The following is a 21847-nucleotide window of genomic DNA, read 5'->3' as shown; positions in this document are numbered from 1 at the left end:
TCAGGGCCTGCGGATCCTCTGTCCCCGGGGAGCCGGGGTGAGCAGTGAGGATGGTGGGCTCAGCTCCACACACAGTGACCTGACGTGGTTATAAACAGGCTTGTTCCTCCCGCCGGCACCTCTCCTCTGCTCCTGACTGTCGAAGCCGACGTCTCCGCCGTCCTTTCAGCTTCGCCGTGCAGGATGAGTCTCTGGCTCTGGACCCTCTCCATCCTTCAGATGAGGAAACAGCTCACTGCTGTACGGGAACGCCTCGGGGCACCTTCCTTGCCGTTCTGCTGAAGCAGACCCTGCTACAGCTTTTCCTCTCGTTTTCCTCCTCGGTTTCCTTTTTGGCACCTCCTTTCGTTTGGCTGATTAGCCAGACATCGTCTCTGCCCCCCAGTCCATTTGTACCGCAGGCTCTGCGGCGTGTCCGTGAACTCCCGGTGCAAAGCGTGCCCCCTCCCTGCCTTGGCCCTCAGGTGCGGCTCTCCAGCCCGACTGCCGCCTTCCTCCACTCTACGGCGGTCTCCATGCAGTCATGCCAGCCCCCTCTGCCCTTCTCACTGCGCTCTTCGCAGCCTGGCTTCTGTCCTGCTCCCCTGCTGCCCTCTCTTGTTTCTCTGCCCATGCCGTTGTGCTGCTTCCCATTTCACGCCGCCGCTGCGCTTAACCTGCCGCTGCTGTCCCCCCTGCAGCGCTGCCGCCTCGAAGCCATCCCCTCGGCACCATCCTGCGTGCTTGTCCTTACATTTTGGGGTGCCCGCGGAGCAGCGGGATGTGGTTGTATCATGCTGCTGTAAGCCTTTCGACTCGTCGTCAGTCTTCTTCAGCACATGTTGGTCCATGTCTGCAGATGCCCTGCGAGCACGTGTAAGCGTCCGCGCGCTGGGGCTCCGGGCTGCCCGCGCTCAGGTTAAACCTGCTTTTCCCCTGGTTTGAGGTGACATGCTCCAAAACGTTTTATGCCCTACAACTTCTGCAGTAAAAATGAGTCACTCTTACGCACGCTAGGCTGTGGATGGGGAAGGCAGAGGCTTGTGCAGTCTCTCAGGGGTGCAGTGCAGTCTCTATTGCTGTCTGTGCCCTTCTAATTTATTCTTATTGATCTTTTGTCTGTGTGCTTGCTTGGCAAATAAACTGTTGAAAATCCCGACTTACCGGCGAGCCAACACTCAGTTTCTCCGTGCAGCGCTGAGACGTTCAGCATGAGCTGCTTATTTGGAAATGGTATTTTTCCTCAGGGTACCACCTTATATGCGTGTGTTGTCATGTCGGAGCAGTTTAAACAGATGCTTTTTGCATTACAGGGTACGACGCGTTCGTGGGGAGCGAGGAGCTGAGCCGCTCAGCCACAGCTCTGGGTGGGAGCTCCCGTCCCCACAACCTGCCAGCGTCTCACAGCGCGCGCTTTCGAGAAATCTCGAAGATTTTCCATCACTGCCCTTTTCTCTTTCCTTCCCTGCCTCTCTTCTCTCTCCCGTTGCGGCTGGGGCCGGGGGTTCAGCCTGCGTGGTGCTGCCCTGCGTGCAGAGCCAGCCCAACAGCACCGAATGCCTCTGTGCGAAGCAGCGCCTGCCCTGGGACCTCCGCGGAGCCGCCGCCGGGCTTCCAGCAGCCCCGGATTTGTGCTCCCCTTTGCAGTAGCACGAGCGTCGCATGACCTGGAGTCTAATTTGGGCACGAGAACAACCTGCGGGCTAACGCTCAAACCCTTTTGTCCTGGGAACCTGCTCCTGTTCTGCCTTTCACGAGCCTCTGGGGTTTAGCGTGATGAAAGGAAGGAGAAGCAGTTCCCCGGCTGGGTTCGGCAGCTGCAGCTCTGCTCAGATCCTGCTTTCCCCTTTAAGCTTGTGCACGCGGTTCCTGCTAGCGTCAGCGCGAGGGAAGAGCCGAGCAGGATCCCCAGATTAAACCACGGCAGCGCCAGGCTGAAGCTTTGCTCTGTAGGTTCGCAGAAGGCTGAAGCAAGCAGCAAACGAGCTGCTTTAAAAATAGCTCAATGGAGGTGTGGCTCATCCCCGGGCGGGCGCGCAGCGCGTCGCTGGGTTGCTGTGGTCTTCCTTCCCGCTGGGATCGGCGTGCACGGTCCAGCCACCATCTCTGGTGATCGGCAGCGAGATAACCGTGGTGGAGGGCCCCTTGCCTGCACACCCCCTTGTACCTCTGGGTTTTGTGCTTCCACGCAGGGACTGGCGTGCGTACAGCCTTGCTAAAGGGGTTTTAGTCTAAAATAACCTTTATTCCTGTTTGCTGAGGTATTTACCCACTGTGAGCATTTCTCATGTGCTCCATGTTGCTGCAAGGTGTTACAGAAAAGCATTTAATTAGAGGAGAAGGAGCAGCCTGCAGGAGCCGGTGGCACTTGAAGCCATTGAGCAGAGCTCTTTGTGCAGGTGCCCCTTTGGAATCTGCTGAAAATCAGATTCTGAGTAAGGTCTTCCAGATGGAAACAAAACGCATTTGCAGCTCCGTTAGCCTGGGACTGGCCAGCGCCGGGGAAACCAGCCCAGAGCCTTCCCGGTGCTTCACTCACACGAGGCCGAGCAGGACCCTGCCAGATGCTCCTGCTGAGGCTGGGAAGCGGAGCTGCTGGCGGCACGGCGTGGCATGGCACGCATCCACTGAGAGCAGCTCCTTCTCCATCCTTCCTGCTCACGTTTCAGGCCCTCTGAGAGGCTTCGTTTCTGCCCGAGCGTCATGCCGCGCAGGGAGCCCGGGGCTGCTGCGCTGCCTGCACCCGGGTGCCGGCGCTGGCAGCCGTCGGATGCCGGGCGCAGTCCAGCCCTGCCCCGCTCCTTATGCAACCGGCGCAGGAAGCGCAGCCGGCGACCTACTTCCCCCTGAACGCTTAAAGAAGTCGGATTAACCTCCGCTCTGCGGCAGCCACCAAGCATCTAATTGCAGATAGCGCTGCATTTCTCTGCTGCCTTCCACCTGGGAGGCCTCGGGGAAACGGGTGAGCGAGGCCCCGGCACCGGAGGGAGAAATCCCTTTACTGCTGGGCAGAAGGAGGCACCAAGGAGCGAAGCGCCGTGGTCACGCAGCACCTGAGCAGGACTAGATGCGATCCTCCAGCGCCAGGGACCCGCGCAGCGCCGGGCAGTGCCGCCTGCCCGCAGGGAAGCACGCGCGAGCCCGAGTCCTCGGCTGCCTTCGCCGGCCCTCGCTGCCTCACCGCAGCGAGCGAGAAAGCGGCGGTCGCTTTCCAATTTATTTTTATCTTGTTGATCACATGCTTTTTAATGTTAAATGTTCTGTGGAGGAGGAAATTTCTGCAACTGCAGAATTAATAGGAGTTTAGGGGTTTTCGGTTGAACTTGGTAATCAATTTTTGCAAATCACAGGCTCATGCTGACAACCTGCAGCAGCCGAGTAATATTAATGAAAATGTTCTCGTTCTGATTGTGGCTCCCTCCGCACGTACGCACGGAGCAGCCCTCTGCCACGTACAGCCCTTATGCGTGGCTCGTACTTCAAAGACGCTGCCCGGTGGCACTGGCCGAGGTGTGACCGCCTCGAGCACCTTTGTGCCTCGCTTTGTGGCGCAGCTGGATGCGGCCAGGAGCTGCCTGCTGAGCCCAGGCGTGCGGAGAAGCCGGGCCTGGGATTTAACAAGCCTGCTTTGAACAGCAGCTCCGGCGCCTAAGGAGGAGCGGGAGGGTGCTGCGTACGCGGCTCCGGTGTCCCTGTGCTCGGGGCGAGCGTGCCTGGCAGGACGCGCTGCTCCGCGGCGTGGCTCCTGGAACTGCCTGGGCTAAATTGTTTTCTTACCGTAAGCACGTTGAGTTTAATTTTATTTTAAGCCATTAAAAAACTATCTGCTTTCCCGTGATCTGATTTCATCTTCTAGCTCTGTTACAGCTGCCAGGGTGATCGAAATGTGGCTTCGGAGAATTAGACTGGGATTCTCCACTGCACAGACGTGTTTCCAGGGCTTGTATTTGAAGAGGGGTGGCCCGTGCTGTCTGGTTGGAGAGGTTCCCTGGTACGGAGTTGTTATTTCTTTTTAAATGTACGTGATCCCAGGTGCAGGGGGTCGATGGAAATCATCTGCTCTGGATGAGACCTTTGCAGTGGGAGAGCAGCAGAGGATGGCACCTTTGCGCATGGCGCAGGGAAAAGGTTTTTGGAGCTGCCAGCTCATCAGCCGAGGGAGTGCGGGAGATGCAAGCAGCATGAATCGAGCTGGAGCAGTGGAGACGTCCCTAGGCACTGCTGCCCTCATCTGCCGGAGACTTTTACTCTGCTGGCAGTTTGGTGAATGAACGAGGAAACCCGTGCTTCGGCACAAAGGCCGGTGATGGAGTTTACACCTGTCCGTTGGTGGTTTCACCCGACCTGCTGGACCTTGTGCGGCGGCAGAGCAGGCTCTGTCCTGCTGGTGGCCGCGTGCCGGTGACCCACGTTGAATTTGACAAAATGACAAATGCAACTGGACGAGCAGAGCTGGGTTAGAGCTCGCAGGTTGCAGGATTTGCCTTTCCCCGGGCTGCCGGACCCTGCCCTGGCCCAGGGGTGGTGGTAGGGAGGAGACTGGATGCAGCTAGTCCGTTAAGCTTGCATCGATGCAAATCCTCTTGGACCACTACATCTCCCCACACACTTTTGACTCCCAGTTTCAGGACAGTGGAGCTGGGGACTGGGTGGTTACTCCCTCCCTGGCTGCTGGGAGTTGAAGCCCTGTTTCTTGGAGAGCGTTATCAAACATTTACGTGTTTGCAAACCTCCTTGTACCATCCCACTAACGCTTTCTGGAATTCTCAAAATAACTTCAGCAAAATAATGAGATGTTTAGAGTCAAACGTTTGAAGAAAGCCCTTGCCCGTGCTACCTCGCTGGAAGACTTGGCGTACCGTATCGGCAGCATAGTCAGCCCGCGTGAAAGTGCTCCGGGTCGCGGCGTTCCTCTTCGGGGGGAGCAGGTACCTGCAGGCTTGCTGTGCTAAATAACCCCCTCCATCCCTCGGTGTCTTCTGGCAGCATCCTGGCAAATACCAGTCCGTGCTGGGGCTGTGCGAGTCAAAACTCCTTTGCATTAAAAAGATTTTTACTTTGTGCTTCCAAGTCACAGGCGGGATTTGCTCTCCCGAAAAGCAAGCGCGATCGGTTTGAGAACGGAGTTTTTGAACAGCTCACCTGTACGCAGCCTTTTTGTTGTGCCAGGGATGCAGCGAGGTGTTTTACTGCTCGGGTTTCTCAAGCGGCATCGAACCGGCCTTGATTCGAACTGGAGTTCGAGCCCGCGATGTGAGGGCGAGGAGCCTCTCACCCGCGGTTGAAAACTCTCATATCCGTGGCTGCTAAGGACGTCATTCCCTGCCCTCTGCATGCAGTGGGAGCCCTGCAGTTACAAACAAACTATATCAGAGCTTAGAAATAGATGTGAGCAAAGTTGGATTTTCCACTTGCATGCACCGTATCTTCCTTATGCTTCTTTGTGGGTTTAGGACAGTTGCCTGGTAGGAGGGATGCAGCTTGGCTGCTGGCAAGGAATTGCCGTGCTGCTCTGCAGATGGATATTCTGTCTCTCTTGCTTGGCTGGCTCCGTGAAAGGAAACTTAATTTTTGTTTCCTGAACTGGCACCTTGAAACTTTGTTCACCGAGCGCATCCCTGCAGTGGGACTCTGGCTGGCTGCGGCTCTGGGGACCCACCGGAGAGCGTGCAGCAGGATCTGAGCTTTCACCGGGCAGCATCAACAAGCAAGAAAACCAGAAGCGCAGAGGAATGGCTGCTAACTCTCCTTGCATGGGAAAAGGATCAATACTTCCATAAAGAAAACTGGAAAAATACTTAAGAAAAACTATAATCAGGCTTCTCACAGGGGTTAGGTGTGCGAGCTGGGCAGCGGGGAGGGAGGCAGCAGGTTGCGCAGCGCTCGGCAGGGTCCAGTCCTCACCAGCTTGCAGCAGGCTGCTGCGTGGGTCGCTGGGAGCGAGGCTGGAGGTGCAGGGAGAGGCTGGGGTTTTGTCTCATCCTTGTGCACGTGGCATGCCAGCAGCAAATACCGGCTTTAAAGGCGGTTGTGCTCGGTCTCTCAGCAGGAGCTGCCTTTGTAGCTGGATGATTTAGGAGGCAGAGTGTCAGGCTGGGATTTGGGGGATGACAAGCCGGGCACAGGGGTTTCTTCCTCCCCTCCTTTTTATTTGGGATTTTTTGAGGGATGCAGGAGTAGATGTGGCGAAGCGGTCATCGGCCTGACTGCCGGCGGGTGCTCTGCGCCAGGCTGGAAGCAGCCGCTTTGGGTGCAGACCCCTTGGTTCGATGATGATGAGGGGGTGAGATGGCAACGTTTCCGAGCTGTCAGCCTGGTTAGTGCTCTCTGTTGATGCTTTTAGATGCCTCCAGTTCAGTCCATGCTCTGGTGGTGTAAGGCTGCGTACGCTCCCCGAAGCACCATGGCATGAAAGGGAGGCTCCTAGAAGCAAGATGGAAGGTACAGTACTGGCAGCGGCCCCACGAAGGACCCGCTCCCTCCCTCTTGCGCTGCTCTTTAATGGCGGGGGGAGAACTGCAGCGGGGTGAGCCCGGGCGGCTGCCCCAGGTACCAGTGCTCCCACCGCAGGGGTGCATCCTCCACCATAGGCTTTTCAATTTGTGAGATATGGAAATGGAGTTGGAGAGCTGTTAGCGCTTTGCTCAGAAGCGAACATGGTTTTCGGTTACAGCGACATTCACGGCTTGTGTTTCTGTGTCTCCTTGCACCACAGAAAAGCAGGGTCCAGAGCGGAAGAGGATTAAAAAGGAGCCCGCCACCAGAAAGCCTGGCTTGCTCTTCGGAATGGGCCTTTCGGGGATCCGGGCAGGCTACCCGCTCTCCGAGCGCCAGCAAGTCGCTCTCCTTATGCAGATGACAGCAGAAGAGTCTGCAAACAGCCCAGGTGAGATCCAGAGGGTGGTTTTGCTCAGAGGTGTGGGTGGATGGGTGTGAAGCTCAGGAATACCTGGGTGCTCGGCCCCGGGGTCACCAGGAGGTTCAGGTAGCTCCTCGCCAGCAGCAGAGGTGAGCTGCCACCCCCGGCGCGGTGCAGGGGGGCCGCTGTGCTGCTCCCTGGGGTCTCCCCGCGCCGTAGGTGGGATGCTGGAGCGGGGCAGCAGGACACCCGCTCCCACGGGGCTCTGCCGGTGACTCCAGGCACGGGCTGCCGCCGGGGTTCGCACATGGCTGCGGCTGCCCGCCCTTCTTCCCAGTATAAGGCAGTAGCAGATGTCCCACGGGCCGAATCCAGGCCACCACTGAGCCTGCCCTGGCTGCTTAACTAGAGCTTCGGTTCCACGGGAGCCTCCTCCACGTCAGAGCTTCATGGTTTCCACTGGCATCTCAGGCTAACTCTGTAGAGGAGCATTGTGAATAAAGTTAAAATATCAACCTCTGTGGGTTTTTTGATGTTTCTCCTTGTGGAGAGGGATAAGACGTGTAACCACTGCAACTGTAACTTGAGATGCAGAGCAGCTGGAACGTGTTTACCACGGATTTTGTATTTTAGTAATTTTTATCTGTTGCATACATGACCCCCGGGGTTTCTAGAGGCACTGTGCTATCCGTATGCACGCATCTGCATCCTACACACAAACGTTGCAGCTTTTAGCCATGTATTTCGTTGTTCTTAACACCAATCTAGCTGCTTCTGTTGTAACTTGGGGAAAAAAGAAGGCAAAAAGCTGTGTAGTCTTCAGAGCATTCAGACGTTCTCCTGGGAAATGCGCAGTCTCCTCCCAAGGCTGTCAGACCTCCCATGTACTTGGTAAAAGGCCCCTTCCCTTAGGAAATGAGGTTTTGGGGTAAGGAGCTGCATTGTCTGCTCCTAAATCATGGGATTGCCTACAGCCTTTGCAAGGGCTCTCCAGTGGGCTTTGGCAGCCTGCAGATAATATCTGCATCACGCATACACAGGCTTTCCTCTGTCTTCGCATCGGCTTCAGAGGTTCAGTTGCCTGTGGTGAGCGTTTTGGGGCGAGGCGAGATGAAACGCGTTGCAAGGGCTCCCTCTAAGGGTTTAGGGCTTCCTTTGGATCGCGGTTCTTGACTCCCTCTTTCTCCTCCATGCAGTTGACACAACACCAAAGCATCCCTCTCAGTCTACAGTTTGTCAGAAGGGAACTCCTAACTCTGCCTCCAAAACCAAAGATAAAGTAAATAAGAGAAACGAGCGAGGAGAGACTCGGCTGCATCGAGCTGCCATCCGAGGAGATGCCCGGCGCATCAAGGAGCTCATTATCGAGGGTGCAGATGTCAATGTGAAAGACTTTGCAGGTAACCAGCCCGCTGGCGGTCCTGGCGGGGCAGCCCACGGTCCCTACCTTTGCTCGCCTGCTTGCATGTTCCACCTCTGAGAAAGGCTCCCACCAGAGCAAGTGGTTTCTTTATAACACGGGTTTGGTGCTTGTAAAGAGGGGATTAACCAAAAAAAAAAAGATTTTGTTCTTTGGGGAGGAAAAAGTCTTGCTGTGCTTTTTAAAAAACAACCAAACCTGCTGCAGATTACAGACTTGTCAAAATAATAAATCCCTGAAAAACATCGCTTCCCTTGTTGGAGTTTGGCAGGTAAATTCTCAGGCTGTCCCGTCTGCTCCGACCATGCTCCCGCTCGGGGAGGGGACGCTGGGCTGGGCCTGATCCGTAGCGGTCCCTGGAGCTGCCGTGGCTCCACGCTCTGGAACTGTGACTGGGGACCTCTGGTCCGTTTTCTTGTGCCCTTCCCCACGGGTGCCGTCTTGGAAGTCTGGAGGGGGTTTGCAAAGGGAGGTAGGCTGGTTTAGCTCTTTTGTAACTTAAAATATAAGAAATGATGTGCACAAAAATACTGAAAAGAGTGGGATTGTAAAGTCATCGCTCCAGAGTTGGATGGCTGATGCCTACAGCTTTCCGGGGTTTGTTTTTAAGTACCGAACGTGGGGGTGCCGCTGGCGGGGAGCGGTGCGAATGCGAAGGTGAGGCCAGGCTCCCAGCTGCGCCAGCCGGGCATCCCAATTAGAGGAGACGGTGACCGTCCTGAGCCTCGGCTCGTTGCCTGGGTGTAATACCACCTCCTCCTTCTCCTCCCCTTCCTCCTCCTCCTCCTCCTCAGCAGTGCTGCCAAGCTCCTGCTTCTGGTGGTGGCGATGGGGAAAGGAGCGTGGCTGCGGGGCTGCAGCTGCAGCCGAAGCTGGGATGGGAACGGCCACGAGTGCTGCGGCGAGAAGGCGGCCGTAAGATGATGAACGGTGCCGTTCGTGCGCACCCCTACCAACGAGGGGGCTAAATTAGCACGAGGCAGCCTTTCTTCCAGCACGTCCGAGAGCTTGACTTTGCTCTTTGCTGTTCTCTTCGCACGATTTTGGGGCTATAAATAGATATGCATGTTCCTCCGCCTGTATGATTAATAACAGTGCTAGACGGAACTATCAGTTGTGATTAATCTGGTCACAGGTGCCCCTTTTTAATGCCCCAAGTGAAGGTAACAGAATGAGCTCCCACGACGCTATCAGCAAAATACCGAAGGAGCCACGCACATTTGCTGGGAAACTTCAAAACAGTTTCTGCTTAAAAATAGTCTGTTTGAACATGATAAAATATTTCATTCTGTGTTCTTCGGAGGTTTGTTTGAGAACGAGAGCCGCTGTTACTGTGGAGACCTGCTGTTTGGTTTCTCCCCGAGCCGGGGGCCTGTTTTGCAGCAGCGCGGCTGCTTGCTTTGGAGAGCACACAGAAAATATTTGCGAGCTCTGTGTGGGGGATGTTTCGGAGCGATGTCTGCAGTTCGGAGCTGAGTCCTAATCCGGGCGGCAGCGTTTCCCTTACGGAGGAGTTGGAAGGGGAAAGGATTTGACACCTGCCTTCCACATGGCATCAGCAAGTCTCTTAATTTCGTACACAAAACTTTGCCTTTCCGTTTCCCGGGGCTGTGTCCGTTCTGGCAGATGATCTGTCCGTAGCACGTTGTGTGACCAGAGGGAAAAGAGGGATTCATTCAACTCCCACCCGGTTGGAGTAGCAAGGCAGAGCTGCAGGTTTCTTCCTGCTGTGCCATGGGGAGCTGGGCAAACGAGACCATCTTCTTGGCCATCAGAGCTGCAGACCCCTGGACACACTGGCACCTGCAGCGTCTCTGGATGGAGGTTACTTTTCGCTGTCTCTAACTCTCTCCGTGAAGGTGATGTCCATGTTCTGAGTGTCCCTTTGCTTGCAGGCTGGACGGCGTTGCACGAGGCATGCAACCGGGGTTACTACGATGTTGCAAAGCAGTTGCTCGCTGCGGGTGCCGAAGTCAACACAAAGGGGTTGGACGACGACACCCCGCTGCACGATGCAGCGAATAACGGGCACTTCAAGGTAGGGTTTTGCTGGATTTCATAGCTGTGTTTTTAATGGCCTTTTTTTCCTCGTGCTTCAAGCAGCCAACTTGCAAATACAGAGATTCTGGTTATTTTGTTATCATTTGCTGATGACAGCCACGTAGCAGGCAAGAATTTCCCCATCCCAGTGCTGCTGAGTGTTTTACTTGGTGTTCCCCTGTGCAGAGGGATAGTTCATTCTTCTTCTGGGTTAGAGGAGGGAACGTGGCTTTGTGCCTTGTTCTTCTCCCTTCTTTCCTGCTCAAGTTGGTTCACGTTGCTGGTTTTTGTCCCCTTTCTTATCGATGACTGTTGGTACCATAAGGCACGTCGTGGGGACAGACAGCTTGAGGACATCCCCCTTTCAGTTATATATGAAAGTTGTACAAAAAGCCTGGAATCAAAACATCATGAGCATCTTCAAGTCTCAATTTCTGTTTTCAGGTGGTGAAATTGTTGTTACATTACGGAGGGAATCCTCATCAAAGCAACAGGAAGGGCGAGACGCCTTTAAAAGTAGCTAACTCTCCCACCATGGTGAACCTGCTCCTGGGAAAGACCACGTACCCCTCTAGCGAAGAGAGCTCAACAGGTGAGGTTGACCTTTACGTGAACATGGGAGCGATGTTTGTGGCCTGCAGCTGTCTGTTAATGCAGAGACATTAAGAGGACAGTGAAGTTAGACTCTTGTCAGAATATCTGCACGCTGCTGCCACGGTCAGGAGTCCGTCTGTAGCTGTAACCCAAATTCAGACAACATAACTGCCAGCCTGTAGCTCCGGGAGCTCTAGCTGTTTGCCCTGGAAGCCTACGCTGAGATCACTTGCCTGGTGCAATCGAGATGTAGGATTGGAAGCCAATTGCAGGTAAATGGATGTCTTACCTTTGAAACGTGGGTGATATTCTGGCTTGTGCGTAGAGAGGAGGAGGTTTGCACGCACGCCGTGTATTCCCATCCCTCCCCGGTCAGGGGGCACGGCGCTCGGCTGTACCAGTGCTGACGTTTGGGTTCGTGCTCCCGGGCTGTCCCTCGGCAGAGCGCCCTGCTAGAGCCGTCCCGTGAGTGCCGCCATTGTGGCCGTGCCAGGTGGGATGTGCTGCAGGTTTTAATTAGCGCTAATTAGAGTTTCAGTCCTACGGGGAGTCTTGACCTATGCTGTTTGCAGTCGTAACCCTGTTAAAAAGTTTTTCTCTTGATAGACCCTGGATGTTGTTTTGAGGAGCACCCTGTGCAGGTTTGAGACTGGGTAGCTATCCCGTTCTAAAAGATATCCCAGCCTGGCGTGGTGAGCTTGCAGCTGCAAACTTAGCAAAGGCTGGGTGAGGCACAGGGGCTGCAGGGCTGTTTGCAGGGGTTCCCGTCTGCAGCAGACTGATGATGTTCCCCCCCCGAAGCCCCTCGCAGCCCTTAACGCCTTGTTGTTCTCTCTCTGCAGAGACCTCAGAAGAGGAGGATGCCCCTTCCTTCGCTCCCTCCAGCTCTGTTGATGGCAATAACACAGACTCAGAGTTTGAGAAGGGTTTGAAGCACAAGCCCAAGGCCCAGGAACCCCCCAAAACCATCACCCCGGTGAAGGATGAGTACGAATTTGATGAGGACGATGAGCAGGACCGGGTCCCGCCAGTCGATGACAAACATTTGCTGAAAAAGGATTACAGAAAAGAGACTAAAGCAAACAGTTTCATTTCCATACCCAAAATGGAAGTGAAAACTTATACTAAAAATAACACAATTACACCAAAGAAAGCTGCCCACCGCATCCTGTCGGACAGCTCGGACGAGGAGGAGACCAGCGTTGCTGTGGGGACGGGGGAGAAGCTGCGACTTTCGACCCACTCGATATTGCCCAGCAGCAAGATTCGGGAGCCCGCCAGCACAAAGCCGCAGAAGGAGAAAAGCAAAGTAAAAAAGAAGCGGAAGAAGGAGACGAAAAGCAAGGAGGTTCGGTTTGGCAAAAAAAATGACAAATTTTGTTCCTCTGAATCAGAGAGTGAAAACGTGGAGAGTGAGGAGGATGATAGAGACTCTCTTCAGAGCTCTAGCTGTGTAAAGGACTCCAGGCTAGTGCTAAAGGAATCCTCCTTGTTTAACTCTCTGTCTGCCTCATCGACCTCTTCTCATGGGAGTTTAGCGTCCCAGAAACATAATCCTAATCTTACAGAACAGCACTCCAAGCACTGGAGGACGGACAATTGGAAAACCATATCTTCTCCAGCTTGGTCAGACGTCAGTTCCTTATCGGACTCCACCAGGACGAGGCTGACGAGCGAGTCAGACTACTCGTCCGAGGACTCGAGCTTAGAGTCGCTAAAGCCAGTCAGGAAGAAGCCAGAGCACAAAAAGAAAAACACCCCACACAACACTGTTTCTGAGAAAAAGAATTCATTCCATAGCAATGTGGATGGAGCAATTCCAAAGCTGGACAAGGAGGGGAAGGTGGTTAAAAAGCATAAAACAAAACACAAACATAAAAACAAGGAGAAGGGGCAGTGTCCCATCAGCCAAGACATTAAAATAATCAAAACGTTTTCTTTTGAGTTTGAGGACTCTAAACAAAAGCCTGAGAAAGGCTTGATAGTAGAGACAGAAAATCCAGTCGAAAACAAATTGAAAGTGTTAAAGCATGAGCGAGAACACAGTAAGAAGGAGGAAAAGCTCCCCAAAGGTAAAGCGGAGGAGAAGGACTGGTTGTTTAAAGATGAGACTGGAAAATCCTCGAAAGAGGAGAAATCGTTAAGAAAAGTCAAAGATGGTAGTAAAGACATGAGCAAATCCTTCAGAGAAGGATTAAGTAAATCAGAAAAAGAAAAACCTGTAAAGGAGAAGTCTCCCAAAGAGGAGAAGCCGAGAATACACAAGGAGGAGAGAAAGAAGAAGTCGAAGGACAAGCAGTCAAAATCTGAAAAGAAGAATGAGCTGAAGGAGGAGAAGGTTTCTAAACTAGAGAAAGAAAAACCCTTCAAGGAAGAGAAAGAAAAATGCAAAAAAGAGAAACTTTACAGGGACGAGTCTGGGTTTGATGAGTTTAATAACAAAACCCAATTTCCCGAAAGCGAGGACACGAAGTTCAGCCTTTCGGACGATCAGCAAGAGAGGTGGTTTTCAGACTTGTCTTCTGATTCATCCTTCGATTTCAAAGGCGAAGATAGCTGGGATTCTCCAGTAACAGATTTCAGGGAGATTAAAAATGACACCGTGGCAAAACTAATCATAGAACCCATGAAAGAGGAAATTAAAGACAAGAAAAAGGAAAATAAAACGAAAGAGAAGAAGGACTACAACGAGAAACGTAATGAAAAGGACGCTTTCTTAAAGAAGAAAGAGAGGGACTATGTGGACAAAAGCTCCGAGAAGAAAAAGGACCAAACGGACAGACACAAAATTACTCCCAGTTATTTGCCTGAAAAGGATAAGAAAAGGAAGGATTCTGCAGAGAGCGTCAAGGAGAGGAAAGAAAAAGATACAGGCGAAACCAACAAGGACAGAAAAGATTCCTCCGATGGCTCTAAAGATCGAAAAGATACCAAGACGAAGCAGGAGGAGCCCTATCGAGATGACTTTAAAGAATACGGCTGCGAAACGTTCTTCAAGGAGAAGTCTGACGCCGAATTCAGCGGTAAAACTCTGGAGAGTTGGGAGAGGCACCATTCTGGGAAGGAAAAGGAGAAGAAGGATGCTCCCGATAAAGAAAAAAAAGAAAAGGTGAAGCCAGAAAAATACAAGGAAAAATCCAAAGAAGGTGACAAGGAGAAAAACGAAAAAGCCGCTCCTGAGAAAATCCTGAAAGACAAAGAACTAGACAAGAGTTTTAAAGAGAAGAAAGAAACTAAAGAGAAATACAAAGACCTGCACAGCAAAGACAAAGAAAGGAAGAGTTCTTTCGACCAGGTTAAAGAGAAGAAAGAGAAAAACTTCTCTGCGGATCGGGAGGACTTCTCCGAGAAAAAGGATGAGAAGAAAGGCAAGGAGAAGAGCTGGTACAGCATTGCAGACATCTTCACGGATGAAAGCGAAGACGAGAGGGATGATTACAGCTTGGCTGGGTTCAAAGTCAGTGACTCCGCGGGGAGCGAAATGCATCGGCTGGACAGTCTGCAGGAGAAGGACGACGGCGCGGCTGCTGAGAAGGAGCTGTACCCCGACAAGCACCGCAAGTACTCCTCCGACCGGCAACATTCGGGAGAGAAGCAGAAAGATAAGGACTCCAAGGAGAAGAAAAAGGACAAAGGAACATCGGAAGGGGGAAAAGAGAAGAAGGAGAAGAGTTCCTTTGAAAAACACAAAGAGAAGAAAGAGAAAGACTCTACTGAGAAGTACAAGGAGAGGAAAGACAGAACGTCCATAGATTCCACTCAAGAGAAGAAAAACAAGCAAAAGCTCCCGGAAAAGGTTGAGAAGAAACATGCCAATGACGACAAGGTGAAAAGCAAGCATAAGGAGAAGCCGGATAAAGAGCATTCCAAAGAGAAGAAGTCTTCGAAGGGAGGGGAGTCGGAGAAGAGCCTGCTGGAGAAATTGGAGGAGGAGGCTCTGAATGAATATAGAGATGACTCCAACGACAAAATCAGCGAGATCTCTTCTGACAGCTTCACAGACAGAGGGCAAGAGCCAGGACTGACCAGCCTCTTTGAGTCTTCTAACCTCTCTCTTACTGATGCCGCTGAAGAAAAGTTTAAGGACTCTCTCCCTTTACCCTGCTTGCAGGACAAACTCAAGGAGAAGGAGAGGCACAGACATTCCTCGTCTTCGTCGAAGAAAAGTCACGAGAAAGAAAAAGCAAAGAAGGAGAAGACAGAGAAAAAGGAAAAAACAGAAGAATTCAAAGACTCCAGCAGCAGAAAGGATTCCGCTCATTATGAAAAGGATTTCTCTGTGGATGGGGAGGCTTTTAGCACTTCCTACAACATGAAGGCAGAGCCTGATGAGGAACCAGAGAAAAGCATTGATTACTTATTTTCTGAAAAGAAAGATAAAAATGATTCTGAAAGAGAGCTGTCAAAGAAGGCGGAAAAAGAAAAGACTTACGGTTCCAGTGCCATCAGCACAGTTAAAGAGAAAAAGAAGCGAGATAAACACAAGGAAAAATGGAAGGAGGAAAAGGAAAAGCACAGAGACAAACACGCAGATGGTTTCTTTAAACATCACAAAGACGAGCCAAAGTCAACGCTTAAAGAGAAGGACAGTCCTCAAGTCACAACCTTTAAAGATAAATCCAAGGAGGACAACCTCAAATTCAGCGAAACCAAACTGAAGGAGAAGCTCAAGGAGAACCAAGAGAAAGACAAATCGGAGTCAATAAAAATAAGCAATGGGAATGAAAAAATAACCCTTTCCAAAGACAGCAGCAAGAAGGATACCAGGCCAAGGGAGAAGCTGCTGGGAGACGGTGATTTGATGATGACCAGCTTTGAGAGGATGCTGAGCCAGAAAGACCTGGAAATCGAGGAGCGCCACAAAAGGCACAAAGAGAGAATGAAGCAGATGGAGAAAATGAGGCACAGGTCCGGAGACCCCAAATTAAAGGACAAGCTTAAAAGCTCGGAAGATGTGCGCAAGAGGAGTCTGGATCTGGCGACAAAGAAGCCGTTAACGCTGGATACTCAGCTCAAGGACAAGAAACTTAAAGAACTGGGTCCACTGACTCCTATACTGTCACCGGAAAACAAGGCACAGCCTGCTGTTGGGACAGACTCCAAGGACTGGATAACGGGTCCTCAGCTGAAGGAGATCCTCCCGGCGTCTCCCAGGCCGGATCAGAACCGGCCGACAGGAGTCCCGACCCCGGCATCCGTCGTCTCTTGTCCAAGCTACGAGGAGGTGATGCAGACGCCCAGGACTCCTTCGTGCAGCAACGAAGACTACACGGACCTGATGTTTGAATGCGCGGACTCGCAGCACTCGCTGCCCATATCCACGATGTCCATGAACGCCTGTTCTCCATCCTTCTTCGACAGATACGCGAATGTTTCCAGCGGGCTCCCCGAGAACCCCAGCCAGACCCCGACTCGTACCATACCCTCCACAAACCTTTATCGTTCCATCTCGGTCGATATCAGAAGGGCACCCGAAGAAGAATTCAGCGTCGGAGATAAATTTTTCAGACAGCAAAGCGTCCCGGCAACATCAAATTATGACTCTCCAGTGCAGCATTTAATGGAGGAGAAAGTTCCCCTTCCTTCTGTTCCCGCTGAGAAGTTCCAGTGTTTATCTCCTGGCTATTACTCACCAGATTATGGGGTTTCATCACCAAAAGTGGAGGCTTTGCACTGTGCGCCAGGAGCTGTCAGCGGAGTCGCCCAGTCGCCTGAAAGTGTCTTTTCTGGTTTACAAGCCAAATCCTCCCCTTCGCACAGAGATGAATTGCTGGCTCCTTCGGTAGAAAGTGCTCTTCCCCCTGACCTCGGCATGCCCTTGGATACCACGGAAGAGCAGCAAGCTACCGCCTCCATTATGCCACCAGAATCTACCTACTTACCACCCATCGAAGAAAACCATTTTAGTTCGGGTATGCCAGAACAAAACAATATAGACTGGGATAACCCTCCTTCCAGAAACCCTGACACCGCCATTCCTCCCAGCCTGATGGGTAACCCGGCAGAGCACTCTGTCAGCTGGTCCATGGGCTCAGAGCTTCTGATGAAATCTCCCCAGAGGTTTTCTGAGTCCCCTAAACCTCCGCTCTGTTCCCTAGAGCCGATTCATCCTACACCGGTAGCCTTCATTCCCACAGATACTTCCTACCCCGTTTCTCCCATATCTTACCCTCTGTCAGTGTCTGAACCGGGGCTCAATGAAGTCAAGGAGGATGCTGAGGAAGCAGTTCCAGGAGAAATAGCGAATGCCGAAGAGCAAGCTCCGTACATGTCCCCTACTAGGTTAGACACGTTCTTCAATAACTGCAAGCCTCTCCCAGAAGAAGCACCTGAGATACCTCCAGAGCCCCCTTGTATGCCAGCAGAACCTCAGGCCGAAGTTGTTAGCGCGCCAGAAAACAACTATTTGGAAAACAATAACGCTGCGCCTGCAAATACGGAGGAGGCGGTAACGTGGCCTGATCCCTTCACCAACACAGAAGATGACTTGGACCTTGGCCCCTTCTCGCTACCGGAGCTGCCGCTCCAACCGAAGGATGTTGCAGAGACGGAGATGACGGAGGCAGAAGCGGTAGAAGAAAGCCCAGCGGCGGCTTCGGAAACAAGCGCTGGGATCATTAAAGCGAGCGCGTCCGTAATAGCGTCCGGTGAGCCGGAGGAGCCGCCAGCCAGCCAGGCAACTGCTGTCCTGCCTGTGGAGACGGAGCCACAAGCAGAGGAGCAGAAACCAGAAGTGGCTGCGCAAGAAGCCACCTCAGAAGCGCTGAACGTAGCTGAGGAAAAAGGAGCAGAGGACTCGGAAGCACAGATTTTCCAGCAGACCCCATCCGAGTCTGCTCAGGAAGAGAGCAAAGAGGCGGAGGCCACGCACGAAGACCTGCCGTCTTCTGGTGGGGTGGCAGAGAGCGGCTCCCAGACCTGTCCTCCACCCGTGGCCGCCGCCGAGGGCAGCGTTTCACAGGAGGCTGCTGCGGCACGCGGTGGGAGCCAAGTCCCTTCCTCCCAGGCAGATGCACCTCCGGGCAACGCTCAAGCAGAAAGCGTTGAACCAGTACAAAAACCAGTAGCAGAAGCTCCCAAACCGCCCAAAATAGAAGAGATTCCTCAGCGGATTACCAGGAACCGGGCTCAGATGCTCGCCAACCAAAACAAGCAGAACGCCGCCTCTTCTGAGAAGGAGTTTCCTCCCGTTTCTGCGCCCGCCACACGTGCCAAAGGCCGCATTACGGAGGAGGACGATTCCCAGGCTCAGCACCCGCGCAAGCGCCGGTTCCAGCGCTCCAACCAGCAGCTGCAGCAGCAGATCAACACGTCCACCCAGCAGACGAGGGAGATGATACAGCAAACACTGGCAGCTATCGTAGATGCTATAAAACTGGATGACATTGAACCTTATCACAGTGACAGGTCCAACCCCTACTTTGAGTACCTCCAGATCAGGAAAAAGATCGAAGAGAAGCGGAAAATCCTCTGCTACATTACTCCCCAAGCTCCGCAGTGCTACGCTGAGTACGTCACCTATACGGGCTCCTACCTGTTGGATGGCAAGCCTCTAAGCAAGCTCCATATTCCAGTGGTGAGTCAGGCACCTTCCCTCTTTAAACCATAGCGTCAGGGATTGTCCCCTCCCTTGCTGCTGCCAGCACAGCCAGATTGTCCCCTCTGCACCGCGAGCGCTCTGGCAATGCCGATGCTGCCCCAGCTGTGGCTTTAGCCTGCTTTTAGAACATGCTCACGCCAGCAAATCTAAGCCTCGGTAAGTGGGTGGCCGCGTGATAAGTGCGTCCTCTGAGATGCTGTATTTTTGCAGAGAAGACCTTGGGCTGTGCTTAGGAACCTGAGATTTGTTCAGGCTTTAGAGCAAGTTTGTATGAATCCACTGGACTTGAGGCTGGAAGGCAAAACTGCTTTTACAAGCAGTATAGTAATTGGATAACGAACCTAGAAGACTGTAGGGAAAAGGGGGCTCTTAACTCCTGCCTTCCTTTTCCCAGGCTCTGATACTTGATTTGCCGGTAGCACTCGCTCCTTGGCAGCGGGATCTGCGTTTCACTGCTGCGCTGCATGAATGGACTTGCTAATACAAACGCATCAATAAACTTAGCGCTGCAGGCAGTAAATCCGGGATCCAGCCTGGGGGAGGAGGGTCGATACGACCGGCCACGTCAGGCTCCGTTCCCTGCTGCATGCCGGCTGAAATACCCCGGTCTGCGGGTATTTCTGTTGCAGCGTAGCCCGTGCGTGAGTTACTGTTTACCTGAGTTAATATGCACTTCGCCCCAGCGCCGCAGCGGTTGTAGCCCGTGTTCACATCTGCTTGTTCCTTCCTAGCCTAACCCAGAGCCGCCTGCTCCTCTGTTCGGCAACGTGGGCTGTGCTTGAGGAGCGCCTCGCTCCCCAGGAAAGCGCAGGACAGATCAGGACGCGGGCGCCCTTCCCATGCTGCTGCTCACGGCAGTATTTCTCCAGCAGTATCATCCCCTTCGCTCAGGCCCCTGTACAAACTGCCCTTGCAGCACGTGGGGTGATTGAGGCTCTGGTTCTGCAGGCTGAGCTCGTCTCTCGGCACTGGACACCTCTTGCCTTGTTGTCTCACCCCTCGCTGTGGTCTGAGCACTGGCAGGACCTTGTCCTTTGCCGCCTGCCTGCTGAGGAAACAGGCAGGCTTTCTCCTCCGGCGAGCTCCGTACGGCACCCCGCGGGGTGGCACCGACTCCTCTCCCAGCCCTTGCCCCAGGTGCATTTCAGCTGCGTGGCGGGGGGAGCCGGCAGCCCCCGCGGCTGCGCACCCAGCAGCATTGCTGGCTCTAACCCCCCGCTGTCGTGTGCCCGCAGATCGCCCCGCCGCCGTCGCTCGCGGAGCCTCTGAAGGAGCTCTTCAAGCAGCAGGAAGCCGTCCGGGGGAAGCTGCGGCTCCAGCACAGCATAGAGCGGGTAAGGGAGCGCACCGGGGAAACCCCTGCTGGGGAAGAGGTCCCGAATTCCCTCTGCTGGGGAAACCGAGGCTGCCACGCTCACTGCTTCGTTTGCTCTTCCTCAGGAGAAGCTCATCGTCTCCTGCGAGCAGGAGATTTTGAGAGTGCATTGTCGGGCAGCAAGGACTATTGCCAACCAGGCTGTGCCCTTCAGTGCCTGCACCATGCTGCTGGACTCCGAGGTCTATAACATGCCTCTAGAAAATCAGGTCAGTGCCTGTCTCGGTGGTGAAGAAGCATCTGAGAGGTGCTGCACAAGACCCCGAGGGAGACGGTGCTTTTCTGGATGGCGGGAGGGAGGGATGGAGGCAGGAGTTACTAATGTCACCCACGCGGCACAGAGATGCAGGGCATCCTGCAGGAGCCCTCCCCGGCACGTGCCCAGGTTCCCTAATCTGACTTGGTTTCTGGTGCGGCACATTCTGGGATGCCCCACGTGCATCCCGGGGAAGGAAATAACGTCCGGGAACACAGGGATGTGGGGAGCATCGTGTCTCTTTAGGAGCAGAGATGACTCGTGTTTATCAGTGAGTCTCAGGACCCTCTGCCTTTCTTCTTGATCAGGATCATCTGCGCACTTGAAAGGTTTATTTTGCTACACTCCAGGACGGCTTTTCCTGTCGAAGGAAGGGGAGAGAGCCATTGCATTGATTTGTGTCTGAATAGCGGCTTTGAAAGAGCCAGACTCTGTCTCACAGCCCACAAAAAGCGGTCATTTCTTCTTTCGATTTCATGTCGTTCTGTGCCGGAGAAGGGGGAATCGTGTCCGGTTTCTGCAGCTGGCGGCCGTGTGGCTGCGGTGGTCCTGAGCCATCCCACCAGCACCCTCTGCAGCCCGCACGCCGCAGCCACCGGCTGCTCGGGGAAGCAACGCTGCTGCATTGCAGGAGGGGTCCTGTGCAGGGACAGGATCCTGGCATTTATTGGTGACCTGGCGCATTGATCCAGGAGCCTCGGTTTATCCCTCGGCATTTCCCAGCCCAGTGTCTGTGCTCCTGCAGCGAAGACGTTACGATCTTGGGCATGCATTGAAGGAGGCGGAGAGGTGCGGGTGCTGTGACGGGCTGGCACAGCCGGATTCCCCTCCAAGCGAGCAAAAATGGGCAGTGGGCGCAGGCGTGCGTGTGTGCATCTCTGCCCGAGGCTGGAGCCCCTGGCAAAGGGCTGCAAGAGCAGCTGGGAGCAGCGTGGTCTCTTCTCCCTCCCTGCAGGCGCTTTTCTTGTTTCTGATGAGTGTGTGCCCTAAGAGAGGTTTGAATATGGCCTGTTAGAGCTGTGACTGCTTACAGTTAAAAAAAAAAAAAAAAAAATTACCATATAATTCCCTTTTGCTGTCTTCTGCTTAGGGAGACGAAAACAAATCGGTCAGAGACCGTTTCAACGCGCGACAGTTCATTTCCTGGTTGCAAGACGTGGATGACAAGTACGATCGGATGAAGGTGAGAGGCACGGGTGCCGCGGGCTGCCGCCGCGGCGCGTGGGCAGCAGCAGATCCTGCTGCTCTGCCTCTTCCAGGGAGGGTTTCGCCGAGAGGGGTCCCGGCTGTTGCTGTAGCCTGGTAGCTGCCTTTGTGCTTTCCAAAAATCTGCTGGGAGCCGGTGTCCCGAGGCGGCCTGGGTGCCTTACCTGATGGGGGACGCTTCCGTGCAGGGCACAGCTGAGAGGTGGGAGCCTCTGCGGGGGCTACGGGAGCGCGGTTGCCTCTGCTGGTTCCAAAAAGGGGGAAGGGAGACGCGTTCTGCTGAGGGTTGGCTGGCCGCTGTTACGCTGCTTCGTGCCATATGGTCTGGAGCTTTCTCGGTCAGTTAAACCCTTGGGGCCTGCTCTTCGCCAGCAACACATGCTGCAGCAAGCTCAAAACCTATGGCAAGCTTCAAGGTGGCGGGAGCGCGTGCGGTGATTTGCAGAGTGCTCTGCGGAGCTCTGGGTGGCAAACTGGTGTGGCAGGGAGGGAGCAGGGACGATCGTGCTTTCGGCTGG

The 21847-nt window shown here is 53.7% G+C and overlaps 1 protein-coding gene across 5 annotated transcripts in view; it reads left to right on the top strand.

Moving 5' to 3' along the window:
* ANKRD11 (ankyrin repeat domain 11) overlaps positions 1-21847 on the top strand; it is a 159185-nt gene that overhangs the window by 135684 nt on the left and 1654 nt on the right. For 4 of the 5 annotated variants that reach the window (XM_087738833.1, XM_087738829.1, XM_087738830.1 and 1 more), the window contains 8 exons: positions 6695-6865; positions 8035-8238; positions 10154-10296; positions 10743-10890; positions 11735-18468; positions 19728-19826; positions 19933-20076; positions 21214-21306. In XM_087738833.1, coding sequence (XP_087594959.1) covers positions 6695-6865; positions 8035-8238; positions 10154-10296; positions 10743-10890; positions 11735-18468; positions 19728-19826; positions 19933-20076; positions 21214-21306 — 7736 coding nt within the window. Of the gene's footprint in view, positions 1-6694; positions 6866-8034; positions 8239-8345; positions 10083-10153; positions 10297-10742; positions 10891-11734; positions 18469-19727; positions 19827-19932; positions 20077-21213; positions 21307-21847 lie in introns of those variants that run through there. The other variant, XM_087738834.1, reaches the window with a different exon arrangement.

Source organism: Nipponia nippon, unplaced genomic scaffold (genome assembly GCF_047370975.1).
Source record: "Nipponia nippon isolate SJK-2023a ecotype South Korea unplaced genomic scaffold, ASM4737097v1 scaffold_7, whole genome shotgun sequence".
In the NCBI taxonomy this organism is placed as follows: Eukaryota; Metazoa; Chordata; class Aves; order Pelecaniformes; family Threskiornithidae; genus Nipponia; species Nipponia nippon.
This window is presented reverse-complemented; position numbering and strand designations above follow the sequence as displayed.